General features: G+C 46.5%; 1 protein-coding gene and 1 long non-coding RNA gene across 2 annotated transcripts in view; both read right to left on the bottom strand.

The window, feature by feature from the left end:
- Window positions 1-5490: 5490 nt before the first annotated feature.
- LOC139026652 (uncharacterized) lies at window positions 5491-6731 on the bottom strand. Its single transcript, XR_011478516.1, has 2 exons — window positions 6181-6731; window positions 5491-6143 (listed from the first exon to the last, which is right to left on the bottom strand). It is a non-coding gene; the product is annotated as an uncharacterized lncRNA (long non-coding RNA).
- A 149-nt stretch (window positions 6732-6880) lies between these two features.
- Window positions 6881-12735, bottom strand: part of LOC112078214 (ras GTPase-activating protein 3-like) — a 14940-nt gene continuing 9085 nt past the window's right edge. The window contains 5 exon segments of the mRNA XM_070441983.1: window positions 6881-7993; window positions 9188-9296; window positions 9299-9370; window positions 10225-10328; window positions 11585-11793. Of these exon segments, the coding sequence (XP_070298084.1) occupies window positions 7918-7993; window positions 9188-9296; window positions 9299-9370; window positions 10225-10328; window positions 11585-11793 (570 nt within the window). The 3' untranslated portion in view covers window positions 6881-7917.

Genomic DNA, 12735 nt, shown 5'->3' on the forward strand with positions numbered 1-12735 from the left:
ATTAGCGTCGACTTGACATCTGTGGCCGGTGGTAAGTATGCCCCATTTCAATTCTGTGTAGACTATACATCCACATTGCAATTTCAAAAAAAAATTTTAAAATCGTGATTGTCTTTTTGTTGAATTTCTTATAACAACATTCAAACTTGTTTAGCATTATCTAGTACAAGTGTGGCACGTTTCCATCTGTTTCAGTGGGTGGGGACTTTTATTTTGAAGGCGAACAGTCCATCCACTGTTGTTGACCCGCAAATGTTGTTCACGACACACTGGTGTTAAGGGGTGGAGGCGACAGAGGGCGCGCTGTGTGTGCTACTCTTGCTCTACTTCAAACATGCTGCCTGCCCTGTGTTGCTGTGCTGGGACTTTGAGTGAGGACAATATTTGAACCCTGGTAGATTGTAGATAAACAGAGAATAGAGACAGTATTTAAACCTTCAGATGTTTAGTACTGTATGAGGAGGTTTCAGATGTTTTAGATACTGTATGAGGAGGTTTCAGATGTTTAGATTACTGTATGAGGAGGTTTCAGTTTTAGATACTGTATGAGGAGGTTTCAGATGTTTAGATACTGTATGAGGAGGTTTCAGATGTTTAGATACTGTATGGAGGTTTTCAGATGTTTAGTACTGTTATGAGGAGTTTCAGATGTTTAGATACTGTATGAGGAGGTTTCAGATGTTTAGATACTGTATGAGGAGGTTTCAGATGTTTAGATACTGTATGAGGAGGTTTCAGATGTTTAGATACTGTATGAGGGGTTCAGATGTTTAGATACTGTATGAGGAGGTTTCAGATGTTTAGATACTGTATGAAGAGGTTTTCAGATGTTTAGATAACTGTATGAGGGAGTGTCAGATGTTTAGATACTGTATGAGGAGGTTTCAGATGTTTTAGATACTGTATGAGGAGGTTTCAGATGTTTAGATACTGTATGAGGAGGTTTCAGATGTTTAGATACTGTATATGAGGAGGTTTCAGATGTTTTTTAGATACTGTATGAGGAGGTTTCAGATGTTTAGATACTGTATGAAGGTGTCAGATGTTTAGATACTGTCATGATGAGGTTTCAGATGTTTAGATACTGTATGAAGAGGTTCAGATGTTTAGATACTGTATGAGGAGTTTCAGATGTTTAGATACTGTATGAGGAGGTTCAGATGTTTAGATACTGTATGAGAGGTTTCAGATGTTTAGATACTGTATGAGGAGGTTTCAGATGTTTAGATACTGTATGAGGAGGTTTCAGATGTTTAGATACTGTATGAAGAGGGTTTCAGATGTTTAGATACTGTATGAGGAGGTTCAGATGTTAGATACTGTTGAGGAGTTTAGATGTTTAGATACTGTATGAGGAGTTTCAGATGTTTAGATACTGTATGAGAGGTTTCAGATGTTTAGATACTGTATGAGGAGGTTTCAGATGTTTAGATGCTGTATGAGGAGGTTTCAGATGTTTAGATACTGTATGAGGAGGTTTCAGATGTTTAGATACTGTATGAGGTTTCAGATGTTTAGATACTGTATGAGGAGGTTCAGATGTTTAGATACTGTATGGGAGGTTTTCAGATGTTTAGATACTGTATGAAGAGGTGTCAGATGTTTAGATACTGTATGAGGAGGTTCCAGATGTTTAGATACTGTATGAAGAGTTTCAGATGTTTAGATACTGTATGAAGGAGGTTTCAGATGTTTTAGATACTGTATGAGGAGTTTCAGATGTTTAGATACTGTATGAGGAGGTTTCAGATGTTTAGATACTGTATGAGGAGTTTCAGATGTTTAGATACTGTATGAAAAGGTTCAGATGTTTAGATACTGTATGAGGAGGTTTCAGATGTAGATCTGTATGAAGAGTTACAGATGTTTAGACTTGTTGGGGTTTCAGATGTTTAGATACTGTATGAGGAGGTTTCAGATGTTTAGATACTGTATGAGGAGGTTTCAGATGTTTAGATCTGTATGAGGAGGTTTCAGATGTTTAGATACTGTTATGAGGAGGTTTCAGATGTTTAGATACTGTATGAAGAGGTTTCAGATGTTAGATACTGTATGAGGAGTTTCAGATGTTTAGTTCTGTATGAGGAGGTTTCAGATGTTTAGATACTGTATGAGGAGGTTTCAGAATGTTTAGATACTGTATGAAGAGGTTTCAGATGTTTAGATACTGTTATGAGGAGGTTTCAGATGTTTAGATTGCTGTATGAGGAGGTTTCAGATGTTTAGATACTGTTAGAGAGGTTTCAGATGTTTAGATACTGTATGAGGTTTCAGATGTTTAGATACTGTATGAGGAGTTTCAGATGTTTAGATACTGTATGAGAGTTCGATGTTTAGGATACTGTATGAAGAGGTGTCAGATGTTTAGATACTGTATGAGGGAGTTCAGATGTTTAGATACTGTATGAAGAGGTTTCAGATGTTTAGATACTGTATGAGAGGTTTCAGATGTTTAGTACTGTATGAGAGGTTTCAGATGTTTTAGATACTGGTATGAGGAGGTTTCAGATGTTTAGATACTGTATGAGGAGGTTTCAGATGTTTAGATACTGTATGAAGAGGTTTCAGATGTTTAAGTAACTGTATGAGGAGGTTTTCAGATGTTTAGATACTGTATGAGGAGGTTTCAGATGTTTTAGTACTGTATGAAGAGGTTTCAGATGTTTAGATACTGTATGAGGAGGTTTCAGAGATGTTTAGATACTGTATGAGGAGGTTTCAGATGTTTAGTACTGTATGAAGAGGTGTTCAGATGTTTAGATACTGTATGAAGAGGTTCCAGATGTTTAGATACTGTATGAGAGGTTTCAGATTGTTTAGATAACTGTATGAGGAGTTTCAGATGTTTAGATACTGTATGAAGAGGTACAGATGTTTAGATACTGTATGAGGAGGTTTTTCAGAGTTTAGATACTGTATGAGGAGAGGTTTTCAGATGTTTAGATACTGTATAGGAGTTTCAGATGTTTAGATACTGTATGAGAGAGGTTCAGATGTTTAGATACTGTATTGAGGAGGTTTCAGATGTTTAGATACTGTATGAGGAAGTTTCAGATGTTTAGATACTGTATGAGGAGTTCAGATGTTTAGAATACTGTATGAGGAGGTTTCAGATGTTTAGATACTGTATGAAGAGGACGGGTTTCAGATGTTTAGATACTGTATGAGGAGGTTTCAGATTTTTAGATACTGTATGAGGAGGTTTCAGATGTTTAGATACTGTATGAGGAGGTCTCAGATGTTTAGATACTGTATGAAGAGGTTTTGAAGAGTTTTTTTCTTCCCTCTTGGTTTGACCAATCAAAAGGACAGCTCCTTCGAATGAACTCTTGGGCTTTCCGTACTACAGGAAACAGACTAACCACAGAACACTTCCTGTACTACAGGAAACAGACTAACCTCAGAACACTTCCTGTACTACAGGAAACAGACTAACCTCAGAACACTTCCTGTACTACAAGAAACAGACTAACCACAGAACACTTCCTGTACTACAAGAAACAGACTAACCACAGAACACTTCCTGTAACACATTCTGAATGAAAGCGACTCAGACAACAACCGGTTTGCATTCATATTGCCTTAATTTAGTTATTCCAGGACCAAAAAAAAGCTCATTTTAAACCATTCAGTTGTTCTGTACAGAGAGACATAATAACTTCTTCTTAATACTCTTGATATATTTATACAAAATACACTGTTATCCTTTAGAAGGGGTGTTTGACAAGAGGAATTTCCTGTAAAGTTGGATTAGGGTTATATTTTTAGGGGTGGGGGGGGACAATTTGAAGACGCTAGTCTGAAAAGAACACAAGGAGCATCAAAGTACAGACTATTCTGTAGGACACGACGCTAGTCAGAAGATAGAAAACACAAGGAGCATCAAAGTACAGACTATTCTGTAGGACAAGACGCTAGTCAGAAGATAGAAAACACACTCAATGTGGAGGAGCATCAAACATGAAAAAAACACAAAGATAGAAAATACACATTTGTAGCAATTGGCATGATGTTTCTTTTTAAATGGGTTGTGGTTTGGAGATATACGAAGATATCTCAGCAACACATATGACTGGGTTCAGAAATATAGATATTTAGAAAATATAGACTGGGTACCAGCCTGTTTAGCTAGCTTTCCATTAGGAAACAACGACATAGGAGTGGAATGTTATCTAACCAAAACTGGTAGCCAGACTACAGAAGACTGTCTGCCGTCACGGAAGACTGTCTGCCACACGGAAGACTGTCTGCCATCACGGAAGACGTCTGCTCATGGAAGACTTCTGCATCAAGGAAGACTGTCTGCCATCATGGAAGACTGTCTGCCATCCGGAAGACTGTCTGCATCACGGAAGACTGTCTGCCATCACGAAGACTGTCTGCCATCTGAAAGACTGTCTGCATCTGAAGACTGTCTGCCATCACGGAAGACTGTCTGCCATCAAACGGAAGATGTCTGCCATCACGAAAGACTGTCTGCCATCACGGAAGACTGTCTGCCATTCACGGAAGACTGTCTGCCATCACGGAAGACTGTCTGCCATCTTGAGAAGACTGTCTGCCATCTTGGAAGACTGTCTCCAATCGGAAGACTGTCTGCCATCACAGACTGTCTCCATCACGGAAGGACTGTCTGCCATCTTGGAAGCTGTCTGCCATCACGGAAGACTTCTGCCATCTTGGAAGACTGTCTGCCTCATGGAAGACTGTCTGCCATCTTGGAAGACGATGTCTGAGACTGTCTGCCATCTTGGAAGACTGTCCATCTTGGAAGACTGTCTGCCATCTTGGAAGACTGTCTGCCATCACGGAAGACGTCTGCCATCTTGGAAGACTGTCTGCCATCTTGGAAGACTGTCTGCCATCACGGAAGACTGTCTGCCATCTCGGAAGACTGGTCTGCCATCACGGAAGACTGTCTGCCATCACGGAAGACTGTCTGCCATCACGGGAAGACTGTCTGCCATCACGGAAGACCTTCTGCCATCTTGGAAAGACTGTCTGCCATCATGGAAGACTGTCTGCCATCTTGGAAGACTGTCTGCATCTTGGAAGACTGTCTGCCATCTTGGAAGACTGTCTGCCATCTTGGAAGACTGTCTGCCATCTTGGAAGACTGTCTGCCATCACGGAAAGACTGTCTGCCATCTTGGAAGGACTGTCTAGCCATCTTGGAAGACTGTCTGCCATCACGGAAGACTGTCTGCCATCTCGGAAGACGTCTGCCATCTCGGGACTGCTGCCATCACGAAGACTGTCTGCCATCACGGAAGACTGTCTGCCATCACGGAAAGACTGTCTGCCATCACGGAAGACTGTCGCCATCACGGAAGACTGTCTGCCATCACGGAAGACTGTCTGCCATCACGGAAGACTGTCTGCCATCATGGAAGACTCTGTATGTAACAACACCCACTGACTACAAGAGAATGGATGCCCAGCTAGTTCTGTTGCTTTGGACATTAGCAACCAGTCACCGGGTTAGTTCTGTTTGCTTTGGACATAGCAACCTGTCACTGGGTTAGTTCTGTTTGCTTTGGACATAGCAACCAGTCACCTGGTTAGTTCTGTTTGCTTTGGACATAGCAACAGTCACCCGGTTAGTCTGTTGCTTTGGACATAGCAACCAGTCACCAGGTTAGTTCTGTTTGCTTTGGACATAGCAACCAGTCTCCGGGTTAGTTCTGTTTGCTTTGGACATAGCAAACAGTCACCAGGTTAGTTCTGTTTGCTTTGGACATAGCAACCAGTCACCGGGTTTAGTTCTGTTGCTTTGGACATAGCAACCAGTCACCTGGTTAGTTCTGTTTTTGCTTTGGACATAGCAACCAGTCACCAGGTTAGTTCTGTTTGCTTTGGACATAGCAACCAGTCACCGGGTTAGTTCTGTTGCTTTGGACATAGCAACCAGTCACGGGTTAGTTCTGTTGCTTTGGACATAGCAACCAGTCACCTGGTTAGTTCTGTTTGCTTTGGACATAGCAACCAGTCACCGGGTTAGTTCTGTTGCTTTGGACATAGCAACCAGTCACCTGCTTAGTTCTGTTGCTTTGGACATAGCAACCAGTCTCTGGGTTAGTTCTGTTGGTTTGGACATAGCAACCAGTCACCGGGTTAGTTCTGTTTGCTTTGGACATAGCAACCTGTCCGGGTTAGTTCTGTTGCTTTGGACATAGCAACCAGTCACCAGGTTAGTTCTGTTTGCTTTGGACATAGCAACCAGTCACCAGGTTAGTTTCTGTTTGCTTTGGACATAGCAACCAGTCACCTGGTTAGTTCTGTTTGCTTTGGACATAGCAACAGTCACCTGGTTAGTTCTGTTTGCTTTGGACATAGCAACCAGTCACCAGGTTAGTTCTGTTGCTTTGGACTAGCAACCAGTCACCAGGTTAGTTCTGTTTGCTTTGGACATAGCAACCAGTCTCTGGGCTAGTTCTGTTGCTTTGGACATAGCAACCAGTCACCAGGTTAGTTCTGTTTGCTTTGGACATAGCAACCAGTCACCTGGTTAGTTCTGTTTGCTTTGGACATAGCAACAGTCACCGGGTTAGTTCTGTTGCTTTGGACATAGCAACCAGTCACCGGGTTAGTTCTTGTTGCTTTGGACATAGCAACCACAGACCAGGAGGCAGCAGAGTTCTGACCCAGGACAGGGTACAGCCCAGGAGGCAGCAGAGTTCTGCCCCAGGGACAGGGTACAGCCCAGGAGGCAGCAGAGTTCTGACCCAGGGACAGGTACAGAGTTCTGACCCAGGACAGGGTACAGCCCAGGAGGCAGCAGAGTTCTGCCCCAGGGACAGGGTACAGCCCAGGGAGGCAGCAGAGTCTGACCCAGGACAGGGTACAGCCCAGGAGGCAGCAGAGTCTGACCCAGGGACAGGGTACAGAGTTCTGACCCAGGGACAGGGTACAGCCCAGGAGGCAGCAGAGTTCTGCCCCAGGCTCTGAATGAAACACTACAACAGCTTAACAGTTCTAACAGGATGATCCAGATTGTAAATGAAGGCAGCACTAATCAGTCAGATGAACAGCAAGGGTCCTCATTGGTCGCTGTCTGATGACCTGCCCGTCTCCTTCCTCTGTCATCACCCGCATACATAATCAAACACATACACAGTCAGACGTGACCCCAAGTCAACAGTCTCTCAACCAGAGTTTGGTCTGTGTGACTTGAAATACAAAAGGAATCGGTTGTTTTTTACACCAGGAATATACCACTTAAACCATTTGTTATCAAACATTACAAAAACATGAGCAATGAAATAAAGATTGTTTCAACATGTGCTGAGGCAGTAGCTTTATGTCCGTTGTGGGTTAAGTGCGTGGTCACTGGTACACCAACAGTCCAGAGAAAAGCCTTTTGTTGAAACACATCATCATAGAAATAAGACCTCTCTCTCTCTGTCTCTCTCTCTGTCTCTCTCTGTCTCTCTCTCTGTCTCTCTCTGTCTCTCTCTTCTGTCTCTCTCTGTCTCTCTCTGTCTCTCTCTCTGTCTCTCTCTGTCTCTCTCTCTGTCTCTCTCTCTGTCTCTCTCTGTCTCTCTCTCTGTCTCTCTCTCTGTCTCTCTCTCTGTCTCTCTCTGTCTCTCTCTGTCTCTCTCTCTGTCTCTCTCTCTCTGTTTCTCTCTCTCTCTCTCTCTCTGTCTCTCTCTCTCTCTTCCCCTCTCTCTCTTTCCCTCTCTCTCTCTCCCTCTCTCTCTCTCCCTCTCTATCTCTCTGTCTTCCCTTTCTCTCTCTCTCTCTCTCTTCCCCTCTCTCTCTCTCTCTTCTACCCGATTTGACCTCGGCTCTGAGTGTCCGTGTTCTGAAAGATGCACCATGGGAAGCCGTGGACCAGGAGTAACCAGGAAGTGTTGCTAGGTCTCAGGTCTTCGGGGGCGGAGCTCTGCGCTTCATGGCAGTGGTTGGTGGGTGGGGCTAGATGGAGTAGGTGGAGCTCTCAGACTGCTGGTGGATGTAACACTGAAAACTCTTGTCTCCGATTGGATGTTCTCTGCGGAACACAGAGAAGAGGGGTGTGGTCAGGAGGGTGAAATGTTACAGAAATTATTACAGTGTGACTGTGTGACTGTGACTGTGTGAGTGACTGTGACTGTGTGAGTGACTGTGTGTGTGACTGTGACTGTGTGAGTGACTGTGTGTGTGACTGTGTGAGTGTGACTGTGACTGTGTGTGTGACTGGGTATGTCACTGTGACTGTGTGTGTGACTGTGTGAGTGTGACTGTGACTGTGTGAGTGACTGTGTGTGTGACTGTGTGTGTGTGACTGTGTGTGTGTGATTGTGACTGTGTGTGTGACTGGGTATGTCACTGTGACTGTGTAGTGACTGTGTGTTGACTGTGACTGTGTGAGTGACTGTGTGTGACTGTGTGTGTGTGACTGTGTGTGTTGTGACTGTGACTGTGGTGTGTTTAATATCACTACATGGACCCTTCTAGACTGTTAGTACTGACCGGACCAGACCCAGTGTTTAATATCACTACATGGACCCTTCTAGACTGTTAGTACTGACCGGGACCAGACCCAGTGTTTAATATCACTACATGGACCCTTCTAGACTGTTAGTACTGACCCGGACCAGACCGGGACCAGAACCAGTGTTTAATATCACTACATGGACCCTTCTAGACTGTTAGTACTGACCGGGACCAGACCCAGTGTTTAATATCACTACATGGACCCTTCTAGACTGTTAGTACTGACCGGGACCAGACCCAGTGTTTAATATCACTACATGGACCCTTCTAGACTGTTAGTACTGACCCGGACCAGAACCAGTGTTTAATATCACTACATGGACCCTTCTAGACTGTTAGTACAGACCCGGGCCTGTCCCAGACCAGACCCGGACCAGACCCGGACCAGACCCGGACCAGACCCAGTGTTTAACACCACTACATGGACCCTTCTAGACTGTTAGTACTGACCCGGACCAGAACCAGTGTTTAACACCACTACATGGACCCTTCTAGACTGTTAGTACTGACCCAGACCAGACCCAGACCAGACCCGGACCAGACCGGACCAGACCCGGACCTGTCCCGACCAGACCCAGTGTTTAACACCACTACATGGACCCTTCCAGACTGTTAGTACTGACCCAGACCAGACCCAGACCAGACCCGGACCAGACCCGGACCAGACCGGACCAGACCTGGACCAGAACAGCCACAGAATGAGACTTACTGGCTGCCGATCTTGGTCTTCCTGAACACGTCTCGTTTGTACTTGGTGTGCTGCTGTTCCAGTGTCTGAACAGAGGAGATGATCACTCTCAGGGTCTTATAGGTTTCCCGGGATCGTCGATGAGGAAGCTGGAATACTCCTCCTGCTCTGGGCCATCATATACTGATCTACTGCCACAGGCCTCTGGGGGGAAGAGAACACGGTCAGGGAGAGAGACTCACACACACAGGCCTCTGGAGGGGGGAGAACACGGTCAGGCAGAGAGACTCACACACACAGGCCTCTGGAGGGGGGAGAACACGGTCAGGCAGAGAGACTCACACACACAGGCCTCTGGAGGGGAGGAGAACACGGTCAGGCAGAGAGACTCACACACCACAGGCCTCTGGAGGGGAGGAGAACACGGTCAGGCAGAGAGACTCACACACACAGGCCTCTGGAGGGGGGAGAACACGGTCAGGCAGAGGATACTCACACACACGGCCTCTGGAGGGGGGAGAACACGGTCAGGCAGAGAGACTCACACACACAGGCCTCTGGAGGGGAGGAGAACACGGTCAGGCAGAGAGACTCACACACACAGGCCTCTGGAGGGGGGAGACACGGTCAGGCAGAGATACTCACACACACAGGCCTCTGGGGGGAGAACACGGTCAGGCAGAGAGACTCACACACACAGGCCTCTGGAGGGGAGAACACGGTCAGGCAGAGAGACTCACACACACAGGCCTCTGGAGGGGGAGAACACGGTCAGGCAGAGAGACTCACACACACAGGCCTCTGGAGGGGGGAGAACACGGTCAGGCAGAGAGACTCACACACACAGGCCTCTGGAGGGGGGAGAACACGGTCAGGCAAGAGGACTCACACACACAGGCCTCTGGAGGGGGAGAACACGGTCAGGCAGAGAGACTCACACACACAGGCCTCTGGAGGGGGAGAAACACGGTCAGGCAGAGAGACTCACACACACAGGCCTCTGGAGGGGAGGAGAACACGGTCAGGCAGAGAGACTCACACCAGTCTGTATATCTGACCTTGCATGTTGACCAGTTTGTTCATGTACGTGCTGAACAGGGAGTAGATCCTCTCTGCCTCTCTGTCTCCGTCCACATCCAGCTGAATGTTGGCTGGGAGGGCTCTGAGGCACAGAAACATCATGATCACCATGAAACACATAGACCTCAGATATCTCAGTTCAACATCAAGGACAAAACACAGACCAGTCCAAGAGAGAGAAAGACAGAAGAGAGAGAAAGACAGGAGAGAGAGAGAGAAAGAGTCTAACTGATGATGATGACCTGAAGTGGTGTGGTCAACCCTTTCACTGACCCACTACGGGGTCAACCCCTTCACTGACCCACTACGGGGTCAACCCCTTCACTGACCCACTACGGGGTCAACCCTTTCACTGACCCACTACGGGGTCAACCCCTTCACTGACCCACTACAGGTCAACCCCTCACTGACCCACTACGGGGTCAACCCCTTCACTGACCCACTACAGGGTCTACCCCTTCACTGACCCACTACGGGTCAACCCCTTCACTGACCCACTACGGGGTCAACCCCTTCACTGACCCACTACAGGGTCAACCCCTTCACTGACCCACTACGGGGTCAACCCCTTCACTGACCTACTACGGGGTCAACCCCTTCACTGACCCACTACAGGGTCAACCCCTTCACTGACCCACTACAGGGTCTACCCTTTCACTGACCCACTACGGGGTCAACCCCTTCACTGACCCACTACGGGGTCAACCCCTTCACTGACCCACTACAGGGTCAACCCCTTCACTGACCCACTACGGGGTCAAACCCTTCACTGACCTACTACGGGGTCAACCCCTTCACTGACCCACTACAGGGTCAACCCCTTCACTGACCCACTACAGGGTCAACCCCTTCACTGACCCACTACGGGGTCAACCCCTTCACTGACCCACTACAGGGTCAACTCCTTCACTGACCCACTACAGGGTCAACCCCTTCACTGACCCACTACAGGGTCAATCCCTTCACTGACCCACTACAGGGTCAATCCCTTCACTGACCCACTACAGGGTCAATCCCTTCACTGACCCACTACAGGGTCAACCCCTTCACTGACCAACTACAGGAAAAGAAAACATGTATGGAAGAGAGACAGAGAGACAGAGAGAGAGACAGACAGAGAGAGAGACAGAGACAGACAGAGACAGAGAGAGAGAGAGACAGCGACAGAGCTGAGAGAGAGAGAGACAGACAGATACAGAGAGAGACAGAGAGAGAGAGAGAGAGGACAGAGAGAGAGACAGAGAGAGAGAGAGACAGAGAGAGAGAGAGATAGTCAGCAGACCAAGAGACAGACAGAGACAGAGAGAGCGAGAGACAGAGAGCAACACAGTTACTCACCCAGTACAGGGTGTACAGCCTGGTTCTGTGTCGGCAGCCATCTTACAGCAGAGCCAGTGTCCGTTGAGGTAAGCTGAGGGGTGGTAGGTGCTCAGTCTCTTCCTGTTGCACTGGCTGACCTTGGTCAGGATGTCTATCCAGTCCCTGGCCTCCACACAGTTATTGGCCTGGATGTACAGAGCCCTCTCTGGCTGGATTACCTGGAACATCTGAGGGAAGGAGAGAGAGATACGGAGAGAGAGAGGAGAGAGGGGGGGAGAGAGATATGGACAGAGAGAGAGGAGAGAGGGGAGGGGGGAGAGAGATACGGAGAGAGAGAGAGGAGAGAAGGGAGAAGAGTAAGGCTGTGAACGATCTAAGAGACAAGGCAAGAAGGGCCTTCTATGCCATCAAAAGGATTTGGCAAAAAATACTACAGCTGTTGTACTGTAGAACCCATTAATCTGTAGAACCCATTAATCTGTAGAGCCCATTAATCTGTAGAACCCATTAATCTGTAGACCCCATTAGAACCCATTAATCTGTAGACCCCATTAATCTGTAGAACCCATTAATCTGTAGAGCCCATTAATCTGTAGAACCCATTAATCTGTAGACCCCATTAGAACCCATTAATCTGTAGAACCTATTAATCTGTAGAACCCATTAATCTGTAGAGCCCATTAATCTGTAGAACCCATTGTTCTTTATGGTTGTCTGGGGTCTGGGGTCCGCTCACCAACCAATAATTCACTAAATGGGAAACCCAATCGAGACTCTGCATGCAGAACTCTGCCAAAATATCAAATTAACACCAGATAATGCAGAGCAGAATTAGGCCGATACCCGCTAATTATCAAAATCCAGAAGAGAGACGTTAAATTCTACAACCACCTACAAGGAAGCGATGCCCACACATTCCACCACAAAGCCATCACCTACAGAGAGATGAACCTGGAGAAGAGTCCCCTAAGCAAGCTGGTCCTGGGGCTCTGTTCACAAACACAAACACACCCCACAGAGCCCCAGGACAGCAACACAATTAGACCCAACCAAATCATGATAAAACAAAAAGATAATTACTTGACAAATTGGAAAGAATTAACAAAGAAACAGAGCAAACTAGAATGCTATTTGGCCCTAAACAGAGAGTACACAGTGGCAGAATACCT

Source organism: Salvelinus sp. IW2-2015, unplaced genomic scaffold (genome assembly GCF_002910315.2).
Source record: "Salvelinus sp. IW2-2015 unplaced genomic scaffold, ASM291031v2 Un_scaffold5397, whole genome shotgun sequence".
NCBI classification, from domain to species: Eukaryota; Metazoa; Chordata; class Actinopteri; order Salmoniformes; family Salmonidae; genus Salvelinus; species Salvelinus sp. IW2-2015.